Source organism: Staurois parvus, unplaced genomic scaffold, assembly GCF_062004578.1.
Source record: "Staurois parvus isolate SC_StPar_1 unplaced genomic scaffold, SC_StPar_1.0 ptg000234l, whole genome shotgun sequence".
NCBI classification, from domain to species: Eukaryota; Metazoa; Chordata; class Amphibia; order Anura; family Ranidae; genus Staurois; species Staurois parvus.
In genome coordinates this window covers 7,744,337-7,770,554 of record NW_028318030.1, presented here as the reverse complement: position 1 = coordinate 7,770,554, position 26,218 = coordinate 7,744,337, and the positions used below count along the sequence as shown (strand labels likewise).

At 41.0% G+C, this 26,218-nt stretch overlaps 1 protein-coding gene across 2 annotated transcripts in view; it reads left to right on the top strand.

The window, feature by feature from the left end:
- CHAT (choline O-acetyltransferase) overlaps positions 1 to 26,218 on the top strand; it is a 306,928-nt gene that overhangs the window by 71,590 nt on the left and 209,120 nt on the right. For both annotated transcript variants that reach the window (XM_089680057.1, XM_089680056.1), the window contains 2 exons: positions 17,746 to 17,937; positions 21,667 to 21,785. In XM_089680057.1, the coding sequence (XP_089536183.1) occupies positions 17,746 to 17,937; positions 21,667 to 21,785 (311 nt within the window). The remainder of the gene's footprint in view (positions 1 to 17,745; positions 17,938 to 21,666; positions 21,786 to 26,218) is intronic.

Here is a 26,218-nt window from a genome sequence, read left to right as displayed (position 1 = left end):
AATGATTGTTTGATTAGCTTCCTGTAAGTATTCCTGTCAGCGGCCGACTGGCAGTAGCCTCTAGCAACCCACTGGCCGGAGTCCCTCAGGGCGCGGAGTCTAAGTCTCAGTCTGCTGGTTCACCAGAGCCCCTGATGGTGGGGATGGACTTGAAGCAGCCTGAGACCAGGTCACGACCCCCGAGGAACACCAGCTGTGGTAGAGGCGAGTGCCAATGGCAGAGAGCAGGTAAGAGCAATAATATACGATCAATAATGGTCTTTAGTCTCCTTGGAAGATCCACTCCTATAATAATGCAACTGCTAGGGTAGTTAACAATAGTGACAAGGAGTCTAACAACTCTGTTGCTTAACCTAAGCTTTAGCCATGACCTGAAGAAGATCCCCACCAACACCTACTAATGAGCTATCAAAACGTCTAAGTTTTGGCTTGTTAGGTAGGGACTGTATTACCTGGAGGTAGCGTTCTTGTGATAAAATGGTCACTTGTGGACCAGTATCAAATAGACCTGACACAGGGTAGCCGAATCTTGAAGCTGCACAGACACAAAATACCTCCCATCAGATGTGTAGAGTCTGCACATGAAATTAGCATGATCTTGGATCGGTGGGCATCTCAAGGAATTATTTGTGACATTCAAACTACCTTGTATTGATGGATTCTCATCCTTTACCAATTCACCTTTGGGCATCTTGCAAACAAACACAGTTAGTGGTGGGTTTTCCACTTACTTTCTGCAGAGATCTCTTGAGGTTCGGTTACTCTTAGCAACCTGCTTATATCAGAGGATTAAGCAAACACTGAAAGATATCATTTAGACCCAGGGATGAAATGGCATTGGAACATGTGTCTCCTGCTACATCATTCAGTGTATCCCTCTGCTTAGAGGCAACCTGAGAATTCAGGGATTCTGTGTCCCTTGGTTGGCCACTGCATTTGACCATAAAAAAAGAATTATTAGGTACTTGAGCTGAAATAAACCAATTTTCTTGTTCAACTAATTGGTCCAACCGAGACTCAAATCCAGTCCATTCGCCTGTTAGAACCGGGTTGGTCAGGGTAGCAATGTCTGCAAGCTCGTTCACGCTCAGGTCTAGATTGATTAGATATGCCAAAATCAGAACCACTGGTTCTGTTATGATTCAGTGGTCTCGGTCTTTGGGGTTCCCAATTTATCCCTTTAGTTATGGGGAATACTAGGGTGTGGTGGAACCCAGTTTGTCTGGGGAGATCTCTGATTTTGAGGATACCTATTGGAGTATTGGGTTTCTATTTTCCTAATTAACCTTTGGGTTTATTACCTATAACTATTTCTCAACCTTTTCCGACCTCTGTTCCCTCCTTCTGACCAGTGTGGCAGCAGGTGTCACTCTGGAGGTTTATTTGGCCTTACCACCTCATGCAGGTTTTACTCCTAGTTTCAAAGAGTAATGGTTGAGGGGAAATGGTTGTTCCCCCCCCCAAAATCCTGGGGCTTAACTTTTGCTCTCATTTCACTTCATGTTCGCTGGCCTGTTGAAGAGAGTACAAGTTATCACTCTCTTTTACCAACCATTCCAGTGAACACCCATTTGGGAGTCTCTAGCTAGCCCCATCTTAATATATGCAGGCAATTCCTCATAGAAAACGGATTTGAATTCTTGCTCATCCAAATTGCAGATTACAGCTGTGTTTAATTGCTTGCTAAGAAGTACCGTACATGTTTTTCAACTAATCGCATAATTTACGGTACTTGTTTTTAAACACCCATAGCAAGAAATCTATTCTTGACTGATCATCATGCAAGCCTAATACAGACAAAGTGCTCTCATAAGCTTTCAAGGTGGTCAGTAAAAGAAATAGACCCTTTTTGTAAGATAGGGACAGAACCTGTAAGAGATGTTTTTACTTTGGAAGTGTCATGTATCTTTGTATGGGTGTGCATATTTCTATATGACTTATGACTACCCTCATCTGGCTGTTCAATTTTAACCTTCCTAGACCTGGAAGGTGTCTCCTCTTTGGATATTGATTGGGATAATAAATGTCTCCTTCTGATGCTTCCCAACCATCTTGGTCAAACTCTTCTGACTGAGAAACATCACTGTGTTTCTAATTAGACCAATCAGTCTCAGGTCCTGACGGATTAGCATTACTTTGATATGTGGAGTTGAATTATTCTTTCAGCTCCATTAACTGTCTTTAGAAATTCCAGCTCTGATTTCATCTGATCAATTTCTTGTTCTAGTTTTCCAATGCTAGTTACACCCTGGGTTCCACTAGGGGGCACTTGTCCCCATTTATAGCCATCAAGTTCCTGTTTTAAAATTTGAGATTTTTCTTTTAATTGGCTTATTTTACTATGGCTCTATTTTACTCTTCTAATTCCTGGAGTTCAGTCTGCATCAGTTATCCTATGTTGGAATTTGCTTTCTCATATTTATCCGTTAACTCTTTTACCTCATCTTCTTTCACTTTTAAGTTGGAGATGGGCTCTTGTAGTTCAGTTTTCTGCCGGGTATTCTGTTGCTCAAATTCATCATACAAGTATAAAAGAATAAGCAAGGATTCCAGAATTATATAATCACGCCTCTTACGGTCTTTTGTACTGGAAAAAATATTTAAACGCTCACAAATTTGAGTCTTCATTCCACATGTTACATAGTTAGTCTGGCTGAAAAAAAGGCAAAAAAGGCAATTGGATATTCCCTGGATCAACTTTACCTATAAATGTTAGTATCTAGTTATATTCTGTGTATCCAAGAAATAATCCAGACCTTTTTAAAAGCAATCCACTGAGCTGGCCAGAAACAACTATTGAGGGAGTCTATTCCACATTTTCACAGCTCTTACTGTGAAGAAACCTTTCCATGGTTGAAGGATGCTTGGGCCTATTAGGTGCATAAACATTGGCGATCGTGAGTGCACGACCCGAAAGGGTACCTTTAAGAATGATAAATCTGCTTTTGGGATCCCGATAAATATGTTGAACATCACAGATCAAAGGGGAACGAGTTGTGGAGAAAAATTGCTACACCCCTACTTTTAGTAGAGTATAAGGTGTAGAACCCCTGCTTGTAGGATCTGTGGAAATATGTGGGGGTGTTTAGTGGCTGCGAAATGGGTTTCCTGTAACAAAATAATCTTTGCCTCTAGGCGTCTATACTGGAGGAAGGCCGTTTTACGCTTGTTTGGGGAACTAAAACCCTGGACATTATGTGAGATACAGTGAACCACCATGGCAAAAAAAAGTAGTATCAGTCAGAATAATTATAACCATCTGAAAATTATCAAAGATTGACTAATCAGTAGAACATTTAGATCTGCATCGTGTAAGAAAAAATCTGTCAGTATCATTTTATGAGACAACCCAGTCCCAAAGTTGAGGCCGGGATGTCCACAAAATTGTGTATGACTACCATCATGTACCAAAGTTATCAGAAAAACAAGAGCATAAAAACAGTAGAAGTAGGCTTTATAACAAAAAAAAAAAAAACACAATAGATCATTTAGGCTAGCTGGCTTTCCTGAAAGAACATAGAAATTTAACATCAAAGGGCCAACCGGGCCCAAGCCCCGCCACCATAAAACATGGGAAGTGAAGTGGCCACTCCACGTCTGGGGAGTGACATCTCCGGCCATGCTGGGTGACAGGGCAGGGTCACGTGTCAAGAAATCACATGAAATCAGCATGCAGGCTGTAAATAAAGGCTTCTAAGACCCATGTAAGTAAAATGTTTTCACGTCCCAATAACTAAAGGATTAATCAAAGTTAACAAACACATATGAATATGATAAAGCTGCAGCATGTCTCAACATCTTATCAATATAATGAGTTATATGCAAATGAGCAAAGATCCTTTCAACCTGGATCTTGTCGGACTCTCCTTTTTTTCCCTTCATGGAGATGGAGTGTTCCAGATAGGAGATGCCCGAGGGGTGGACGTTGAGGTGAAGGAGCGTCATCCAGGCCTAATTTAGCCAGAATTTCTCGTCCCTCAAGAGGAGATGTTGCTGTGTATGTGCTGCCATTGTGTGGAACTATCAACTTAAAGGGAAATCCCCACTTGTAGCGGATGTGAGCCGAGAAAAGGGCAGATGTGATTGCCTTCATTTTTCTGCACTACTCCAATGTAGCGGATGAGATATCAGGAAAGACTTGCAGAGTTGAACCTTGAAAAGAAATTGTGGTGGTATTACGAGCAGCCCTGAGTACGTCTCCTTTTGTCAAGAAATCTTTCATACATAGAACAATGTCCCGAGGCGGTTTATCGTTAGGGGGTTTTGGGCGTAGAGCTCTATGGATACGGTCACATGCAAAGGATCTAGGATCATGGTCCGGAAGAAGAGACTTAAACAATTTAGATATAGCTTGTGAAAGATCAGTCACAGTTTCCAGAACTCCCCGAATGTGCAGATTATTCCTGCGATTGAGATTATCAAGATCCTCCACCTGCGCCTGCAACTGTGTAAATGCCGTTTGTAAATGGTCATGATCTCTGGAGAGCTCACCATAAGCCTAGCTGAGCTCACCATGTTTGGTTTCTAAACAGTCGGTTCTGGAGCCCAACGCAGCTATTTCCTGAGAGAGGACGTTTGTACTCTTGTGGAGTTCTGATTGGAATTTAGTGGCCAACTTGGTGTACATAGTCTCCAACCAAGATTCTAAGTCCCCCTTTGTAAGTTGCTGTGCGCACTCATTGTCCTGTGCAGATGAATGAGCTGCAGTATTCTGCACAAAGTGGGAAGGGAATGCTCAGGCGGAATTATTTTGAGACATGCTGCAAATTTCCTGTGACTTCAGTAAATATGTTGTAAGGGATTTTTGAGCATTACCCTTACTTTTCTTCTTAGTGGACGGCATGCAGGAAGTGTCCTGGGAGTGATCAACTGAAAATTATATAGCCTAAAGACCGAATAACCCCAGGGGACCAATACAGACCGATGCAGATATAAGGATGCGGCTACATAGGTGCGTTTTAATACCGCAGCACAGTCTGTATATTGTAAAAATGAATGTCACCGTGAGGGAGGAGATAATAAAGGCCAGGAGCCCAGATGCAGGCCTCAGACTGTGTGGGAAGCCCGACATGTACAGGAGTTGTGATAATGCAGACTCCCTGGGGTGCTAGCTCCAGAGCCTTCCAGAGCGGGTGCAGGGAGCATCACTTCTTATCCCCCAGGTGGCTGTCCATCCGTCACACCAGGCTTTCAGGCCCAGCAGGGGCCGTTTTACAGCTCCCTATATTTTTTCACTATATTATTTCACTATATATTTATATTTTTTCACAGCTCACTATATTAATTGTGTCACGGATTCACGTGTACACCACTATCCTATCCCTGCTATTGGGGTCACATATTATTAGTATATTATATTTTTTTTTTCTTTTATATTTGTAGGCGGTGCAGCTCTTTTTTTACCATACTCTTTTTTTCACCATATACAGTCTATATTGGTGTCACTTAGTCACTATACTGTATTTCTCCTTATCCCAAATTTGAGATCACTGTTATATGGTTCACATTTTTTCCTTTAGTTATACATCAGTTGGTTTGTGTTGATTTATGTTAATATTCATTTGCGGTAAATTTGTGTTTTTTTTTTCATTTATAATCACCTCATTCACCTGGGCACTTTGAGTGTTTTGGTCTTTTTTTGGTAGATTTCAGATCATACCAGGTTGGCACCTAATATATCAGTGGGTATATTCTCACAGCACTTATTCATTTGTGCTATTCAGCACAACAGTAGGGGGATTCCATTATCACCAATTTTTTTGGTTTCACTGATTTACGTGGTTTATCATTTCACGTCTCTTTCTTCTTTCTGATTATATCAGTTTGGCACATAATATACCTAAGGGTATTTGTCACAACCCATTGTTTTGTGCAATTTAGCACAGGAGTGGGGAGTTCTATTCCTACCACTATTATTTGAGTTCATTGGTATTTATGATTTGTTATTCCATGTGTTTTATTAATTTTTGCTTTATAGTCACATATAAGTACACCTTAGATATTACATTTTGGGGGGTTTCCAGTATATAAAAAAAATCATGTAGAGTTTATTTTGATGTAATTTTGTACTCATATGTTCTGTGATGTTTTATGTGTAAGCACAGCACCACATTATATCTTATTATTGTCTATTGTGGTATGTGGTAGGGTGTTAGCAACTTTATTTAGAGTTTTACATTCTGAGCACAGGAGGACTATACAGTTATAGTGCACATCATTACGCTCACTGATAATGTGCAGTAACCTCTAGCAACCAATTATTGCTCACTGATTGGTTGCCAGAGATAACTGCACACAATTACTGCTCACTCATTAGTCAAGGGGGGGGGGGGAAGAGTGTGACTAGTGGTGGTGGGGGAAAATGGGATCAACAGTAGTGCTGGGGGGGGTGAAATAAGATCTGTGGCAGTGCTTGGAGTAGATGGAATCAGTGACAGTGCTTGGGTGGGTAAACACTCCTGCACTTGAGAGTGAACTCGATGTAGCTATGGATCCGTATGGGAGATCCTGGATGTTGCATGCCTTGCTGCCGTCAAAGGACCGAGGAAATCCAGAACACTAGATGCAAAGAAACAGAGGGTGCACCAGCCTAGTGCATTACCTAAATTACATTTATTGATAAAAGTAGCAGATAGTGATATATTCACAAACGACAATAGTAAAAAGCTCATCATACAAAACAGCAATGTCCAGTCTGCCTGATATGGTAGCCCCACAGGAACACTGGACCTCCAATAGGCTAACACATTTCGGGAACATGCCCCTTCCTCAGAGCCTCCATGCACAGTGCCTGTAACCTCTTTATAAATGGTTTGATATCAGGTTTAAATGCTGCAGATGGGCTGTCACCTCTACACCCAGAGGCGGGGACAGTGCCAACTGAGAGATGTTGGATTCAAATACCGCACAAGTACTGTGCACCAACTACCCCATTGCAATGATGCTGAGCCCATCACCATGGCAATAGGAAAGAAAATGCATGTGCAGTGTTTAAATCTGATGCAGCGGACATGGCAGATGGCAGAGGCGAGCAACAACAGAAAGTGCTCCATAGCAATGTCATAGCAACAGAGTAGGCTAGGGGACTCAGCTATGGAAGCTTTTTGAACAGGCTTCTGGAGGGGTATATACACGTAATTCAATATGGTTCATAGGAGCACAGTTTGTTTTTATCTACAGGGGCAGATATTTTTGTAAAGTGGACTGACCCTTTTAGTTAAGAGCAAACCCCACTCCACCAGTCCTGTAGTCTTCAGGGTGAGATGGGGAGACCTGGCTTGACAGAATACCCATACAAATCACTTATGTGTATTTAGCTGTCTGCCTTAAGCTCGCTCTTTAAGGACTTACACAGAATAAAATAACACAGTGAAGTAAATCCTCTAAATTCCCCTCTGCCTTACTCATCCTGTTCAATGGCCGACATGTGCAGCGCTCTCCTCCCTGCAGCCTCCACATACCAGGGAACAGTGACAGCCTATCCGTGACATCACCTCGCCATATTGCACAGTGTCTCTGGAGAAGGAGTATCCTTATTCGGAGGGTATGTCTCTGGCAGGAGCGGCCGGTGTAGGCGGTGATGGTTAGGAGTGGGCGTGGTTAGAAGGGCAAAGGGAGTGATGCAGTGTGCTGTAATGCCTACCCTCTCTACCACACTCTATTCCCGTAATCGTACTGGGAGCGTCTTCGCATGCTCCATAACCTGCGCACCTCTCAATGTCCTGCTGGTAGTTCAGCCACTGGTGTGGTCTCAAGGGGCAGCTGCTTTGGGCTCCATAATGACTGGGTCCTGGGCAGCTGCCCCTTTTACCCCACGTTAAAGATGGCCCTGGTAACAGACATGATCACCTCTCTGACCAATAATCAATAATCAATCGTTTATGCTAAACAGTGTCTATATCACACAACAATCCCAACAGCATTTTTATTGTGAAAAAAACTGGTTAGAGATCTCAGCAGTGCCTCCAAAAATAATGTCAGGATGTTTGAGACATTAATATTAAATATATTTACAATCACCAGTTAATGATTCCCTGAAATTCACACTCAATGCAGATATTCTTAAGCACAATAAAACTGTGTAAAAGTATGGGCTACATTGTTAGAAAAATTATTAAGATTCACTTTTTCAATTAAGTCACTAACAATCACAAATATTCAGGAGGCTAATAGTATGACACAGCAATTATGTTTCACAACAAAATTCCTCAATTTACATGGCTTAAATATACATATATGCCAAGGAAATAGAGTGAGTTGATTACTTCAATTACCACCCATAGATATCATAACCAGATATCATCAAACCTAGCAGACAATTGATCTGCAATTTATTAGACTGTACCAGTTCCTCACCTGCAGTAGGAGGGAGAGGTCAAATCTGTCTATAAACTATGCCAATACAGATAAAATGTATTTATCTAGTCCCTAGAAGTTATGATATTGTGAGTGGAATATTTCTTTAAACAAGCAATATCTAACAAACGAAATGTTACATTTAACAAGCAAAACATTATGCAGGTAATAACACACTGTTAGCTATCCTCAGAAGAAAGATGTAATTTCTAAAATACTAAGCAAGTTATACTATACCTGAGGAGTTATTGGTGTTAAGTTAGGAGCCACACCCTGGTAGGACCTTCAAGGGGATATACTGAACGTCTCAGACCGAAAGCTAGTTGTATGAGAGCATGTCGGTTAAGATGATCTACGAGGAGGATGGATACAGATGAAGTTCAAGATGGAGTCTTTCTGAAGTTTAAGATAAAGATGAGGATCCCTTCTCTGTCTGAGCTTCTGCTGTTATTCCCAAAATCTAAAGATCACCCTAGAGCAGGGGTGTCAAACTGGTGGCCCTCCAGCTGTTGCGAAACTACAATTCCCATCATGCCTCTGCATTTGGGAGTCATGCTTGTAACTGTCAATCTTGCAATGCCTCATAGGATGTGTAGTTTGGCAACAGCTGGAGGGCCACCAGTTAGCTATTTGTTAGCATAATTAATAACGTAACATGACCACTATATGGCACTCTAAGATTAGAAATACCTATATTAGGTTTTTGGGAATGAAAGGGGGATTTCTTTGGTTCAATCTTATACCTGATAAAATATTTTTATCCCTAGATATTTAAAGGGTATATCTATCTATCTATGAGGTTTGTGGCATTTATGATTTAACATTTTTGGTGTAATATCTTAAAACATGAAACCCTGGCTAAAGTGGTGCAATTATCCAGTGAACCATGTTAAAATATTAACTATATATACACCTAATATATATAGCCCAGTTCCTTACTTCTGAGAATATATAGATTATGATATACACATACAGTATTTATTATTATACGGATTGCAATCAAAGATAAACATGGTAATAGTATCAGAATCAGGATTAAGTCATCTTGTATATCGTTATGCTTTATATATACTGTACATACAATGCATCCAGAAAGTATTCACAGCACTTAACTTTTGCCAAATTTTATGTTACAGCCCTATTCTGAAATGGATTTAATTTCTTTTTCCTCATTCTACAAACAATACTCTGTGATGACATGAAAAGTTCATTTTAAAATCTTTGCAATTTATTAAAAAAAAACAAATAAAAAACTATGTACATAAGTATTCACAGCCTTTGCTCAATACTTTGTTGAAGCACCTATAGCACACCTATTTTTGGGCAATTCCTCCCATTCTTCTTCACAGCACCTCTCAAGCTCCATCAGTTTGGATGGGGAGCATCAGTGCATAGCCTTTTTCAGATCTCTCCAGAGATGTTCAATCGGGTTCAAGTATGGGCTCTGGCTGTGCCACTCCAGGACATTCACAGAGTTGGCCCGTAGCCACTCCTTTGTTATGTGGGCTGTGTGTTTAGAGTCGTTGTCCTGTTGAAAGATGAACCGTCGCCCCAGTCTAAGGTCCAGAGCGCTCGAACAGGTTATCATCAAGGAGGTCTCTGTACATTGCTGCATTCATCTTTCCTTCAATCCTGACTAGTCTATCCAGTTCCTGCCGCTGAAAAACAGTATGATGCTGCTACCACCATGCTTCACTGTAAGGATGGTATTGGCCAGGTGGTGAGCGGTGCCTGGTTTCCTCCAGACATGACACTTGGCATTCAGGCCAAAGAGTTCAATCTTTGTTTCATCAGACCAGAGAGTTTTGTTTCTCATGGTCTGAGGGTCCCTCAGGTGCCTTTTGGCAAACTCCAGGTGGGCTGCCATTTGCCTTTTACTGAGGAGTGGCTTCATTCTGGCCACTCTACCATACAGGCCTGATTGGTGGAATGCTGCAGAGATGGCTGTTCTTCTGGAAAGTTCTCCTCTCTCCACAGAGCAACGCTGGAGCTATTTCAGAGTGACCATCAGATGCTTGGTTACCTCCCTGGCTAAGGCCCTTCTCCCTCGATTGCTCATTTTGGCCGGGTGGCCCGCTCTAGGAAGATTCCCAGTGTTTCCAAACTTCTTCCATTTACGGATGATGGAAGCCACTGTGCTTGAATCAGCTTCCAGGTTTTTTTGCCAAAGCTTAAGTGAACAAGCTGAAGTTAGAAGCTGATTGGCTACCATGTACAGCTGCACCAGATTCTGAGTGCACCGGTTTTAGTAAATCTCCCCCTTTGCGTGCAATCTATTAAACTAGTTGTTTCTTATTTGTCTATCTCATCCATGCAACTGTGCAGAGATCTGTGCATCTTTAACTTGAACACAAATTTGTTTGCAGAACAAACTTTCCAGGTTGCTAAACTGGTTTCTCTTTTATATAACTCTGATACGGGGAAATAATAATGCGACCCTATAAGATTGAGCTCATTTTGGAAGAATTCCCATGCAGAAATCACGTCAATTTTAATTCATAGAGACTCTGATAGGATGCTTCACAGTGTTGCCAATTGACTCCTTCGATACAAGATCTGGGTTTCCAAAGAAACAACTTGCTCACATTTTGCACAAAAGTATTCACCCTTGAACAGTTGCTCAAGGAATGCATACATTGCACAGGACGTGCACATATTCGCACCACCTCTCCCGTTGGACATTTTACTTATTAGACATGTGACGTTTGTTTTGTTCCAAATTGAAATTTGGAGCAATTTTCATTATTCGGATGTATCCGAATTTCCAAATTACAACAGTAACAAATTTAAGCAAATCCAATATAACGAAATTAAATTTCATCCTGAATTCAACTGAAATTCAAATTGAATTCAAAAACAAATTTGAAGTATAAACATATTGCTGACTATTGCCCATTTCCTTCAAAGACTAGGTGTATTAGTGTTAAGATATAGCCATCTTCCAAAATTCAATTCAAATTTCAAAAAGTATAAAACAGAATAGAAAAGAATAGACTAGAAAAAAACAGAACAGAATAGAATAAATGTAGTAGTCTTCAGAAATTCAAATTTTGTAAAGAATAGACTAAAAATAATAGAATAGAGTAAAACAGAACAGAATAGAATGGAATAGAAAATAAAAGAATAAACTAAAATAGAAAAAAATAAATAGAATAGAATAAAATAGAATTGAAAATAAAGGAATAAAATAGAAAAATAATAGAATAGAAAATAGAAATAGAATAAAAAATAAATAGAACTATCTTCACAATGAATTTGGATTGATTGGATATTTTCATTTCAAATTTGATTGGAATACTTTGAATCTATTGGAAAAATTTTAATCTGGTGGAAAACGAATAAACGAAACTAAAATTTCATTACAAATGCAGCACAATTAGTAACGTAACAAATTGATCTGAAACAATGCAAATTTTTTTGTTTTACACATCTATTACCTTAATGGGAAAAATCCAGGAAAAAATTAGAAATTATTTTTGTACAATTTATTGCAGGGTTCTCTGTCCTTCAGACTTTAGGGTGGCCAGACTGTGGTCAGTGGAAGTAGAAAATTGGTGTCAGTGAGAGTAAACAATACCCCATCTATAGTATTAGGGGGAGGAATAGTGCCCCAGTGTTGGTGTCAGTGGCAGGAGAAACGGCCCACAGTTGGTGTGAGTGGGGAGAATAGTGCCTTTTATTTAGAGAAAAGAAGAGGGATGAATAAAGATAAGCAAAGGGCCACATCTGGCCCCTGGACCGCAGTTTGGAGACCACTGATTTGTTAGCTTTTTAACTTGCTAACTTAATTTTATGCTATTCTGAGCACTAGTTGCTTCTGTAACTGTTTGGGAGCTCCAGCTCACTGACCACATGGCCCCCAGCATCCTTTCCTCCTACTCATTGATCACACGCCCCCCCCCCCCCCCCGTCCTCTCCTCCTACTCCCACTCACTGATCATGCAGCTCTTTACATACTTATATTCACATGAATCACTGCACTCAACAAGCTTACAATCTATGGTCTCCATTTCACAAGTACTGTATACATACATGCACAAACATACTAGGGACAATTTAGACAGGACCCAGTTAACCTACCAGCATGTCTTTGGAGTGTGGGAAGAAGCCAGGATACCCACACAAGCACAGGGAAAACATATACACTCCACGCAGATTTTGTTTTGGACAATATTTGAACTTAGCACTCCAGTACTGTAATAGCTCTAACCATTAAGCCATCAGAATACAGGATAAATAACCTTTAGGCCCCAATACCACATACTCATCTTTTTCAGAGAAATATTGTTGATCTATCAACATGGGAGAGATCCCAACATGATCCCATACCTTAACAGTAACAAAGTCTATCTTACTTTCACTAGTCACACAGATGTGCACTGCATTGACTTTATAGATCTCCAACTATTCATTATCTCATCCAGTACTTATTTAAAAAAAAGTAGATGGTGACAGCTACATTGATTTCAGAAGAAGTCATCTAAGAACTGAAAGGCTAATATCCCCAAGTTTAAAAGAATATGAAGAAATTGCACTGCCTACAACAATCTTCACTGCTGGGAGGAAAATTTAAACAAAGGCATTACAAAAAGAAAATGTATCCACAACTCAGTGGTGAGAACAAGAAATTTACAGTAAACTGCAAATTTTTACTGTCCATCAAAAAGAAAAGAAAGCTCCCTGGGATCCAGATGTAAACTTCATAACAAGATATAATATATCAAGAAGATTCCATTAGCACATCTCACATAGTGACCACACCTTAAAGGAGCCAGCTGTCCGCTGATGTCACTCAGCCGGTCCAAGCTGGGGAAAGATCCAGACTTTAAAGCCAAGATCCGCCCCAGAGTCTGGTGCTGCACCTGGCTCAGCCTCTCAGCGAGCAACTGAAAGCCTAATCCAGCAGCTCCCTCACCCTCCACAGCCCAGCATTCCAGTGGTGACAGTCACCACTCTCTGCTCACAGCAGCGGTGAGAATTCAGCGATCAGCAGTCAGTACTCATACTTAGAACCAGTGGGGGACAGATGCAGCTTCAGTAAGATACTCACCACCTAGGGAAGTATAATTTGGGGAAAAAAACTTCTCTTTTAACCGCCTCCCGCCCGCCATATAGTAGTATGATGGACGCAAGGTGGTTCTCTCGTTCTGGGAGGACATCATATGACGTCCTCCCATTCTCACCGCGCATACGCGGCTCAGGGAGTGCACAGGGCGGTGATCGGCGGTGCACTGTGTCCCTCGGACACAGCGGATCACCAATCACGGAAAGAGCCGAAGATGTTGGCTCGGTCATGTGATCAGCTGTGTCCAATCACAGCTGATCACATGTAAACAGGGAAATGCCGGTTATCTGCATTTCTATCCTCTCAAGTTGTCACACTGACAGCTCGAGAGGAGAGAAGAGCCGGTAATCAGCTTTCCGCGGAGGGGACATGTACACTGATTATCAGGGCACTGATGATCGGTGTGCCCTGATGATCAGTGTAGCCCCAACAGTGCCACCTGTCAGTGTCCATCAGTGCCTTGTGTCAGTGCTCATCAGTGCCTCGTGCCAGTGCCCATCTGTGCCACATCAATGCCACATATCAGTGCCTACCAGTGCACATCAATGCCACATATCAGTGCCCATTTGAGCTGCCTTTCAGTGTCACCCATCAATGCCAATCAGTGCCACCTATCAGTGCCAGTCAGTGCCGCTTAACAGTGCCAGTCAGTGCCGCCTAACAGTGCCATATATCAGTGCGATGTATCAGTGCTGCCTTTCAGTGCCCATCAGTGCCACCTACCAGTGCCTCCTCATCAGTACCTATCAGTGTCCATCAGTGCAGCCTATCAGTGTAGCCTCATTAGCGCACATCAGTGAAGGAGAAAAATGACTTATTTACAAAATTTTATAAAAACTAAGAAAAAAGGGTTTTTTTTCAAACTTTTCAGTGGTTTTTGGTTTAAGAAAAAATAAAAAACTCAGAGGTGATTAAATACCACCAAAATAAAGCTCTATCTGTTACAAAAAAAAATGATAAAAATTTCATATGGGTACACTGTTGCATGACCGGGCACTTGTCATTCAAAGTGTGACAGTGCTGAAAGCTGGAAATTGGCCTGGGCAGGAAGGGGGTATAAAGTGCCCTGTAGGCTTGTGGTTAAAGTGAAACTAAATTTAAAACTCTCTTTATTTTGTATACATTAAGAGATGGGTATATCCCAGTATTTAATTTTTTTGCCATCTGTGTCCCATTAGTGCGATTTTGCTTCACTTCCTGTCCCATAGAGAAAATAGGAAGTGAGAGGCTATATCTCCACAGTGAAGGAATCCCTGGTTGTCACCAGAGTTACCGGAACTAGTGTCCTTAATAGAATCTTTCCCCTTTATTCCTGTTCCTGTGACATGTCAATGTAGTTTCGTCTGCTTAACTTTATTTCCCATTATACAAAATCTTCTTTCTCAGGTTCAGAGGACAACAGAGGAGCTGAAATCTATTAATAAACTAAAAAAGTAAAGGGCCTTTCATCAGTGTGTCATTGTTACTGTGCTGAACTTAACTTGTGCAGTGGCCAGAGCTGTGCTTTGTTTATTTATTAGAGGGACTTGTGTCTTTCTTTAAACCTATGCAGCTTTGTAAATATGTCCCTGCAAACCCACCCACTTCAGACTGCCAGCACATAATCACAGGAGGGAGGTGAATACAAGACCGATCACTCTGCACATGGAGGGACAGCAGCACTGCTAGGTCTTTAGTACAGGAGTTCCTGCATAGAATTTCACAGACCTGGAAATAATACACAAAGAGCACCAAGATTCATGAAATAATATACGTCTCTCTTATATAAAGACAGTATCTGCTTTGGCTTGGGTTTAATTTTAAAGGCGTCTAAAGGGCTTTTATTTTTGCCAATTAACAGAGCAGGCCATGCACTAAAGATGTCATTCTTCAATGAACAGAGCCACGGAAAGAAGAGAGGTTTATGCTGCACACTTAGTAATGAAGGCTTTCCTTATTCATTTTTTATAAATAGTTACCCAAAGCATTGAGGGTCGAAGATCCCTGCTTTAAACATGCATTGCATGCAAGACGGATTATATTCAGGCACTAAAAGCATTCACAGATATTTATTATATATATTGTGGGAAATTAACTGAAGTGTAGCATTTCCAAGGATGCAGTCCATGCACCAAATCTTTGTTTTAGGGTTTTCTTGCCAACTTTGACTTAAAATAAAGTTCTTGTAACATGAAAGGCTACCTTTGCAAAGGTTTTTAGCATTCTATTACCATAACACATCAATCCTTTCATCCCCCTGGCTATATTTTGCAAGGCCACTGCTCTGGCCCTTAGGGCCTCTGTTTGTTTCTTTACAGACAATCCTCAAACTCTCTGTGCAAGCATGGATCTCTGGATGCTCCTTTGTCAACACATGGACTCCTGGGGAGCGAGGAGCCTTGAACAGTTGCTTATCTCTATTTTAAAAGGACTATACATACCTGCATGATCAGTGTGCTGGCTACTGGTAAAACATGGACCCAGGATTGGGTACATCATTCCTCCCAAGTCTCTACAAAGCCCCCTAACTCCAGGACATACCAGGATTTATTCATCTCATAGGACACTGAACAACCATTGTGAATGTTTGTAGACCAAACATGCATCCTTGAGCCCCTCAGCCTGAACGGATGAGAACCCAGAGTGCCACCTAAACCTGTCTCACACAGTGACAAGATGTTGTACTGTTACAATATGTCATAGCCAAAAAAAGAGTCTCTTGCTAACATTTACAGAATTTTGCAAATCAGGCTCTAGCCAGTATGTCGGTGTCCACAGTTTAAGTGAAATCGATAGCAAAGAGTTTAGCTCTGCTGTTGCAGCACAGCAGTCCTGGACAAAGTTCTTACAAGGACTATCTTTATAGAGTTTCACCCTTGCTATGGATATTCTGCTTTCCTCTTGCAACTCAAAATAAGTCAGTAGGTTGACTGGCAATGTGCAAAATTGCAGTGCAGTAGTGCAGTATTACAGGGTTAAATCAGTTGGTAAGGAGGTGATATGACAATTCTTTGCCACTCTTCAGAGACCCTCTGAAAAGTGTTCTAAACACAAAGTAATTATAAAATTATAACATTTTCAGGTTTGCTCTAAAGACAGTATATCAGTTCTTCTACTGGGTCTTTCAACTAAGTGAGAAAGTAACAGAAAATGAGTTAATGGGCCTAAATAATGAAGACTCAACAGCACTTATGGCATGCTGTAGTAGCAACCTAAGTGATAAAATTGCTTGATAGACCACTATAGCATGCCCTAAATGCAAGCATAGTTTGATTAATCAGGTTCAGTATTGTACATTTTCTGAGTTTTTGTTCATCTGTTAATGGACCCCTGAATGGATACTTAGAAAAAAAAATCATATATCCAGAGAGAGACGCAGACCCTGCATTCACTGTATCTGGTCTCCCACAGTACACAGAACATAGAAATGCAATTATATTAGTAAATACAAACTGCTAAATACCTTTTCGCATCAGCAGTATATAGCAGTCTTGTGAGTTCTATCAGTTTCCAGATGAGCACTGGTTAAAGCTTGTAGGAGAAGCTTTCATTCTACTTCGACCAGGGGCGGACTGACCATTTGGAAACTCAGGCACTGCCCGAGGGCCCAGGGTCAGTAGGGGGCCCCATGAGATGCCCCTGGTACCTTTTTCATAGGCTTTTTTGAGTTTTGGCAAGGGCACAGGGGCTCCATGACCCCTATTGCCCAGGGGCCCCATAAGTTGTCATTCCGCCCCTGGCTTCGACTCTCCTTTAAGGCTGCATAACCACTGACCCTCTGTCTCGACAGTGCTGATTGGCCCTGTGCTGATCACATGCACCCCCCCAAAGAAATAAAAAAACTCTAGCAATACATATTAAACTGAACATGTGCAGAGAGACTCAGAGCTCTGTATTATCAGCACATGGATTGGGGACAGAAGGAGGCTTTTTTTTTTCTCACTGTGAAATTTGATTTTACTGTTGTGGATTTATCAACACTTTAAAAATAAAGTTCTATTTCCCCTAATCGATCTGAAAAATCATTGTCCTTGGTGTGAGCCGCAGTGTTAGGAATAAGGCTAATAATCAAGGAATATTTTTACTTTATTATATTTTCCACAAATAAAAAAAAATATGCAACATTATCAGCCAGCAACCTGTTTGTCAGCCAGAATCATAAAATCAGGATTATACACCTACTGTCCTTTCAAATTTTGTGGAATATGCAAAACAGTTGAACTTTTGCTATTATTTAGATTCATATTGAACAGAGAAATGAAAGTATTCCCCTAGTAAAAGATCCCTCATGAATAAACATGAAACAAAAAAGATATATAAATGCTGAAATTTCTCCTCCTCTGTAGGATTTACCAAAGCTGCCAGTGCCTCCTTTACAACAAACAATGGACATGTATCTGAAATGCATGAAACATCTGGTGTCAGAAGAGCAATATAAAACAGGCAAAACTGTCGTGGAGAAGTTTGTGATGCCCGGAGGCCTGGGGGAGATATTGCAACAAAAACTGCTCGAGCGGAGAGAGAAAACAGAAAACTGGGTGAGATGTTATTTGAATTACTATTGTAGTTGACATTATTATTAGAAGTAGTAGTTTTATTGCAATGCAGTTGGGAACAATATAGACACCTTTTCTGAAAAGTGAAATGTGAAAAGTCCCAGTGTAATAAAAATGACACACCACATTCTGATCTTATCAAAAGCTACTGTACAGTATATCCTAAAAAATAAAATGTTTAGTGTTGGGTAGATGATTGCTTGATAAAGTATATTTGTAACTTGGTAAAATACTAAATTTCGCAAAGGAGCTGGTAGAAAAAGTAGAGCCTGCATTGGATTTTTTCAATGATACATAATGCTTTTTACCTGTTTCAAGGCAGCAAAAGAGTATATTTTAGTGGGGATGAGTTCAAATGTGATTCAGTATCTTATAACTTCACCACATACTGTATGATACATTGTGGATCTCTGCAGTGGTATATATAGTGCATGCACCTTTGTGGTGTGTTTTGGAGAGTTAAGAAGCCCATTCAAATTATTTGGCTGCCTTACGGCAAAACACATGTAAAATGCACAGCAAACGTAAATGAGCTCATAAAGTGGAATTCTAGTCTATAGGTAACTAAGCTTAAAACGGCTCCCACCCACCTAACTTCTATTCTAACTACCCTATAGAAGGAAGATGCTTATACTTCACTATTCTCAGGGCACTCCGGTAACATGATCGACACCCATCGGCAGTTTCAGAGGAAGGGAGGGACAGTCAACAATGGATGTCCCATAGTAAGCCTTATAGTAGGCGGTAGCATCATTGCCCAGCTATTTTAGACACTGCTGTCACTCACTCCTCTCCCTTGAAGCCAGCTGCTGGACTGAAGCACTCTGAGAATAGGGAAATGTAAGCATCTTCCTTTTACAGGGTAGTTAGAATAGGAGTTAGAAGGGGTGTAGGAACAGTTTTCGACTTAATTAATAAGTTACATGCTAAACGTTTGGCACCTCTGGCCAAATGACAAGTTTAGTTTATAAGTGAAATTAGTAACAGGAAGCAAAAAGTGTTAAAACACATTAATAAATACCAACTGCCTGAAAGCAACAGGGGGTCCTGAGCTAGCAGTGTCTGACCCCTGTTTGACTTGTCTGTCCCATTATATTCTATAATATTCTCCCTCCGCTCTTAATCCTAGTTTATTACTCCTCCAGCCTTCCCATAAACCTCTCCTGAAAACACAGCAGGTCCCCTTCCATTTAGGTGCAAACCATCTTTAGAATGTAGGTTGTACCCCAATGAAAAGTCAGCCCAGTTATCTAGAAACCCAAATCCTTCTCTCTCACACCAGGTCTTTAGCCATACATTCAATTCTCCTGTTTTTTTTTTGTATTGCACATGGCATGGGCAATATTCCAGAGAATATAACCCTGGAGGTATTTTCCTTCAACTTGCAGCCTAATTCTTTAAATTGATTCTTAAGGATCCTCCATCTTCTATGTATTCTGTCATTGGTCACAACATGGACCAAGACAGCTGGGTCATGCCCATCCCTCCCAGCAATTTATCAACCACATGCAAACCCTAGGGAGACAACAAACTGTTTGGTTGAGGTGATCCTGGAAACACATTATTATTTCAGTACTTCTGATTATAGAATCTCCAATTACCACCAGCTGCCTAGGCCTTCCTGCACTACCCTTACAATCTCTACTAGATGGACTGCGCTCCCAGCTATTAGGGTTAGCAGTAATATCTATGGCTGTCACCTCTTTGCCACCTCCACACCTTCATCCAACTTGGCAAAAACAGGACTGGCTGCCTTTTTTCTGTGAGACCCTAAAACTCCCTCTAACTACATTAAACCATCTTCCTACATGATCATCCTGACTTACCTCTCCCACCCCACATCAACTCCATTAACCACCTGCTCAACGAGCAGAAAATTCCTTTTGAGGTTGTTCGTCCGCTCATTGTTGCAATTTGCTCCTTCAGAGCTCTAACGTGAGCTTCCAAAAGGGCAACCCGCTCACATTTGTCACAGCGGTTTTAATCCTGGAGCTGTTGCTCTATTCTTGTATACATGTGACACATTGTGCGCTGAGCAAAACAGTCAACCCTTCTAGCACTCATCATCGCAGTTACAGTATTAATATTGCTTACAGGAAGTTTAAGATGTTACTTATAGGTTAGATACAGGGATGTGCAATTTATATCACCCGACGCCAGGGACATGTAGTTCCACACACCGGGCAGGTTGTTTCTTTTTAACATTTAGCCCTGCTTTGGCAAGCAGCAGGGCTTACTTGACAGATGGAAGCAGTTGGGCATCTGCACCCTATTGTTTCCACACACGGCGCTTAAGTGCCATCCCCACGTGCTCCCCCTTACATGCATCTCCCCCCCACTCTGTACCCCGGGGCTCCGCTTGCCCATCTGCGGGCCTGGGACCAGTGTAACAGGGTGCTGTCTGGTAGAGGGGAGGGAGGAGAGCATCTGCTCACTTCCCCTTCTTGTTCTGACCTAGTAGTGACATGTATGACATCCCTTCTGGGTGCTAGTTGACAGCTTTCCCGGCTATAAAAGCCAGGAAAGAATGTAATGCAGTGCGATATGCACTGCATTACATTCAATAGAGCACAGGGGAGACATGGAAGATATTTTAGACCCTGGATGTCTCAAAAGAGAACCTGACTTTTTTTTTTATAACTATTGTTTTTTATTGGTCATTTGATTGTTTACAATTAACAGTATTGTCGCAGTAGCGTATTACAGATTTGTAAAGGATATAGATAACAGACTATGAGCATATTCAACATCTTACAAAATTCAGCTTATAAACAATGTGACTTTGTAGTCAATACATTGATGACTTTGTCATCAATACATTTCTTTTTTTTTATGAGTATGCATTGTTTGAAATATTCAGTAAATCATTAGTTTACAGAAGAAAGGAAGGTTGTGAGAGAACCTGACTTTTTTGTCCCCTATGTGATAGGGAAAAAAAAAGTAAAGAAGGAAAATAAAAAAAATGACAAAGTTACACCCAAGCACCAAACCCCTGCCCTACCCTTAAAAAGATTTTGAGGCCCCCAACCCCCACACATACACACTCGTCAGGGCACCTATGTGTGAAAACGTCAATTGTGATACATGTTACATATCACCGTGCACGCCTATGAGAGCAATACTAGCACCAGACCTCCTCTGTAACGCTAAAATGATAACCTATAGGGGGCTTTAAAAGTGTCACCTATAGAAAATAGAGGCTAATAAAGTTTGTCGCCATTTCACAAGCGCACACAAATTTAAGGTTTGATATGCTGATGATCTATTTACTTGGTGTAACCTCATCTTTCACCAAAAAATTGGGTAATTTATTGCCTTCTAATTCTAATTACTGCCTTCTAACTAATGCAGCCACATCTACAGATTGGTATACTGCAATTTATTACATTTATGTTTTGGTGGTTTACTGCCAGTTTAACCAAATATATGATAATTTAATTCTTGCATGTTACAATTCAAAGTCACTGAATGACCCTTGCCTTAAAATATCTGCAAGTACAGCTATGAAGACAAAAGGTTGTACTGACTAGACACTGATGGACATATCCCCAATGCTCACAGCAACACCTTACTTTCCTGGATTTAATAAGACAAACATTTTTACACAATTTTAAACACTATAAAATATACCATGCCTATTTATCATCTAGAGCCAACTGTATTTGTTACATTTATGGTCTTCCTTCTTGTTAAAGTGTTCTTCTTCTTTAGATACATGAATACTGGCTTGAGGACATGTATCTGCATAACCGCCTACCTTTGCCGGTTAATTCCAGCCCAGCAGTAATATTTGCACGACACAATTTTCAGGATACAAATGATCATCTAAGGTAAAATAGAATAACAATATTGTGAAATTTTGTTTTCCAAGGTTGTGTTGCATTATTTATGACTTGTAACTTTATCTGTTATGTGGTTACACCAGCCAATGCTAAAAATATTTTTTTTTAAAAAAGAACCTGAATGCAAATTTTTTTTCTATATACAAAGAAGCTGAAGCGGCCCTGTGTAGCTGAATATTTTGCATAGAGAAACAATAGCTGCCTGTTTAAACTACTTGTACAAAGCACACAAACTAATACAATTATATTTTTTTTCACATTTTCTTTTCAGAATGCATTTTTGTATGCAGAAATATGATGTTTCTGCAAAGTTCAACATTACAATTTTCATAAATAATTATTTATATTTTATATTAAAAAACATGCCCTGAGCTCCAGTACAGCTACCTTGTCTAGGCTTAGATTATGCCATCGGCCTGCAGCAGAAAATATTACCTGTCTCCCCTTCCAAAGTTATTAGACTGTACACAGTACCTTTGTAACAAGTCACAAGGTATGAGACAGCTGAAAGGACTGGTTTTTATAGAACATTTGTGAACATATCAAGAAATGTATAGGCACTAGGATTTAAGTGACTGTATAAAATTTGAGCCAGAATCTCAGTGCAGAGAGTAGATCATGACGCTAGATGAAGTCTGAACAAAAAGGTCTCTGCGCTTCTGGAGAGAAAAGCAGATAAAGCCATTATCTTTTAGAGTACTGTGATCTCCTTGAGAGGTAAACACTTGAAAGTGTTACATTTCTGTATTACTTGGCCTGGATTTGGTTACATGAAATCAAATATCTAATGCTAGAACCACTTCAACCGTTTTTGCACACATTTAAAAATAATTTTAGGCATGACCAGTGGTGTATTTAGGTTTTGTGCTGTCCTAGGCAACACAAAACTCAGACCCCCCCCTCATGGAGAGAGCCTGACACCAACCAAGATCACCCCCCCACCCAAGAAAGCATTCCACTACCACCACCCCACCATACACCAGCCCCCCCAACACCCGCCCCACCCCCCCAGCGAGAGACAGAAAGACACTCACCTTCACAGCTCCAAACATACCCTGGAATGAGAGTCAGGCTCTGCATACAACATCAAGGAGCCCATAGCCTCTCTTGGATCCCACCTGGTATCCATGCCGCGCGTCTCCCTTCTTCTGCCTCTTCTTCCAGGGGGCATTGCTGCCCCCCCTGAAAAATGCCGCCCTAGGCAACTGCCTTGTTTGCCTTGTGGTAAATACACCCCTGAGTATGACGATTACTTAAACCCCCCCAAGCATTATATATTTTCTGAAAACAGAGACTATAGATAGTAAAGCATTGCCTAAACCGTTGGCGCTATATAAATCCTGTATAATAATAATAATAATAATAAAATAGTAGTAGTTCCAATTTCCATATATTAGCAGAACAGATCAAAAAACACAGTATTTGAGAAAAAATACACTAAAGTTAATTTTAGGGCATTTAAATTCCATATTTGGTAATCTTGTTAAAAAATAAAATGAGGTTGTGCCCTGTCAATAGATACCAAACATGTCAAGCCTCAAAAACGCATGCGCCCCTAATGCTTTAAAAGCCCCTACAGGTCATCAATTTAAAGTTAATTGTGAATAATGGGTCTGAAATGATTGCTCTGGCTCCAACATGCATGGCAATATGTAATGTGTTAAGCAATCCACATTTTCATGCGTAGGCACCCAACGTGTGTATTTACACTCATACGTACATACATGTGAGGGGGGGGGGGGTTTCAAAAATGTTTAGGGGGATTTTAGGTGCTTGGGTGTAACTTTCATTTTATATACTTATACACCTTTTTAAATTTTTTTTTTTGCTAAACTTTTTTTCATTAGGGAATGCATTTTTTGGTAACAGGTTCTCTTGAAAGGTCAAGTTCACCTTTCTAAAAAAAATTAACCCACTTTTTTTTTTGTGCGATGCAAGTGTATTTTTTTTTCCTTAGGAGCCTGTAAAGCAGTCTTGCAGACTTCCAGTATAGCTGTCTGCATGTACCTCCGATACAGGCAGACAGTTACTGACATTCAGGAAGATCAATGAACTATGAGAGCGCTCACTAGGGCCTGAGAACTACAAACGGTCAGTCGCAATGGCTGACAGCAGTTATAATGCATTAATTCACAGAACTCTGTGAATGAACAAGGTGCCCGAGGGGGCAGAGCCTTGCTTGGCAGCACTGTTTTCAAATTGTGACATTGGGTACAGGGAAAGGATTCCCTGCCTGCTGTCACAGGGAAAAGGGGGATCAGGGGTGAAGTGGTGGATGCTAGACATATGAAATGTTACAGCCTAAACATGTCCAGAAAGGTGAACTTGTCCTTTAATGAGAAATCAAGGGTCTAGAAGATACTTGAGGTATCTCCTGTTATCAAATTAAACTAATGAAGTGAAGATCATACTGCATTAATGTCTTCCCCAGCCATCCTGGCTTGGGACAGTGACACCTAGACCCCGAAGTGAGGTTTTACACATCGCTTTCAGGTCAGAAAGGGGAGATCAGTAAATGAACTGTACCCTCCAAGATGGGTGCATGGAGCCCAGGAAACATGGTAGGGGTGGGGGAGGGGGGTGTAGAGACGATCCAGTGGCTGCATACCTGGCCATCTTAATGCACAGGCACCCCTGGGCACTGCCTAGAGGCCCCAGGTGCAAAGAGGGCCCCTGCAGTTTCTGTCACATGTGGACAGAGCAAATGAACAGTGCACCAGTGGGGAAAATAACTGGAACCGATCTTCTGTGGAAAAGGAGAGGAGCAGCACTGCAACAGCTGAAAGCCGGCATCTCTTCCTTCTGCCCCGCTGCAGTGATCACCCCCCTTCTGCCCACTATCAGATTCCACTCCACTGCCCAGGGCACCCTGTGTGCCCCCCACCCCCCCAAATCCCACAGTGTTGCCAGCTTCCCTCTTCTCCTACCAGCAGCTGCTGGCACACAAGGGCTTGTTCAGGATAGCAAGCCAGGGAAAGGCCTGGTAAATCTCTAATGTACTGTCCCCTTTCTTTTTTGAATGAACACAGCGAGTGATCGGTACTGATCACTCACTGTGTTCATCCATAAATGAAGCATCGTAATCTGTGTATAGTAATAGTGGTTCCTTTTCATTCACCTGTAGCTGAAACTGCTGAAAGGATCTGTGGAATGTGTTTACACCTGATATACTAAAAGATTCCCCAACATTGCTTTGAAAAATTTTTTTAAAAATTGTAAAAAAAAAGAAAAAATCAGATCGAAATTTATAAATCAGACTAAAAACCAACGCCCAATAAGCATAATTTAGTCACACCCACTGTTTTCCGTGGCACACTATGCGGGCCGCAGGTCACCATCCCCTGACCCATTATGCTATTAAGATGGCACTGGCTGCACAGCCACCCTATCTCTTCCATCAGACAGGCAACAGTCAGATTCACACACACACTCCTGGCAGCTGCAGCCATGGGGAATGTGGATAAACCTCCCCAAAGCCACCAATGTTTGCCATACGTTGGTGGCCTTAAAAGGGGTTAAAGCAGAGCTTTCTGTAGCTCACTTAAACAATTTGCTACTTTGTCCCTCTTTCCTCCCTCTCACACAAATACTAAAAACATTTGTGCTCTATTTTGTATGGTTTTGTTGATTTTCGATTGGCAAGGCAGTACCTACAGGTTTCCTGCCTAGGCTGGGCACTGCTGCCTCCTGGCATTGCTATGTCACAGCTAACCCAGTAGGCACAGTGTTACTAAGCTGCAAGTTTGCAGTAGATTTCCATGCACGCTCACAAATGCCACAAGGACTGCACATAGCTAGATTGAAGGTGAATATAGTTCCGCTTTAAGATGTACCGGAAGCAGGCTAGGCTCTCATTCCATCCAAAATCCAATATATCCAAAATACTGGTCATCAAGATGTAAACTGTAGGTATTTGAAGATATTAATATGTGTAGAAAACTTTGTCTGAGGGAGTACCAGTTTCATGATCATAAATATTGTGATCTCCCGTTGGCCGTCACTCAGACCTCAAGATTGGTCTGGTCATTTCTATTCACACCCTCATCAGGAACTAGATAAAGAGACTGCATCAGCAGTCTGTCGCTCTCCTTTACCATCAACAAAGAATATTAACCAAGATTTAAGAGAGCCAGCACTCGGATTTATCTTATGTCGATTGACCGATCTTTTCTGGAACCAGGACTTTAAGTGCCTTCACTCTTGCTCCCCTTCATTTCTGTTGTATTATGTTGTATTATGGTCCCTTTCTTTTTTGTATTACCTTTTTTCTGTATTTTGCTTGCACTGTTTTACCTTTTCTTTTATTCAACCTTATTTTAAAATCATTAACATTATCTCTAACACACTAAGACAGAACGTACTGAATACCGGTTTGTCTGAAGAACACTACTATCTGGTAAATCCCTGAAATATTCCTGTCC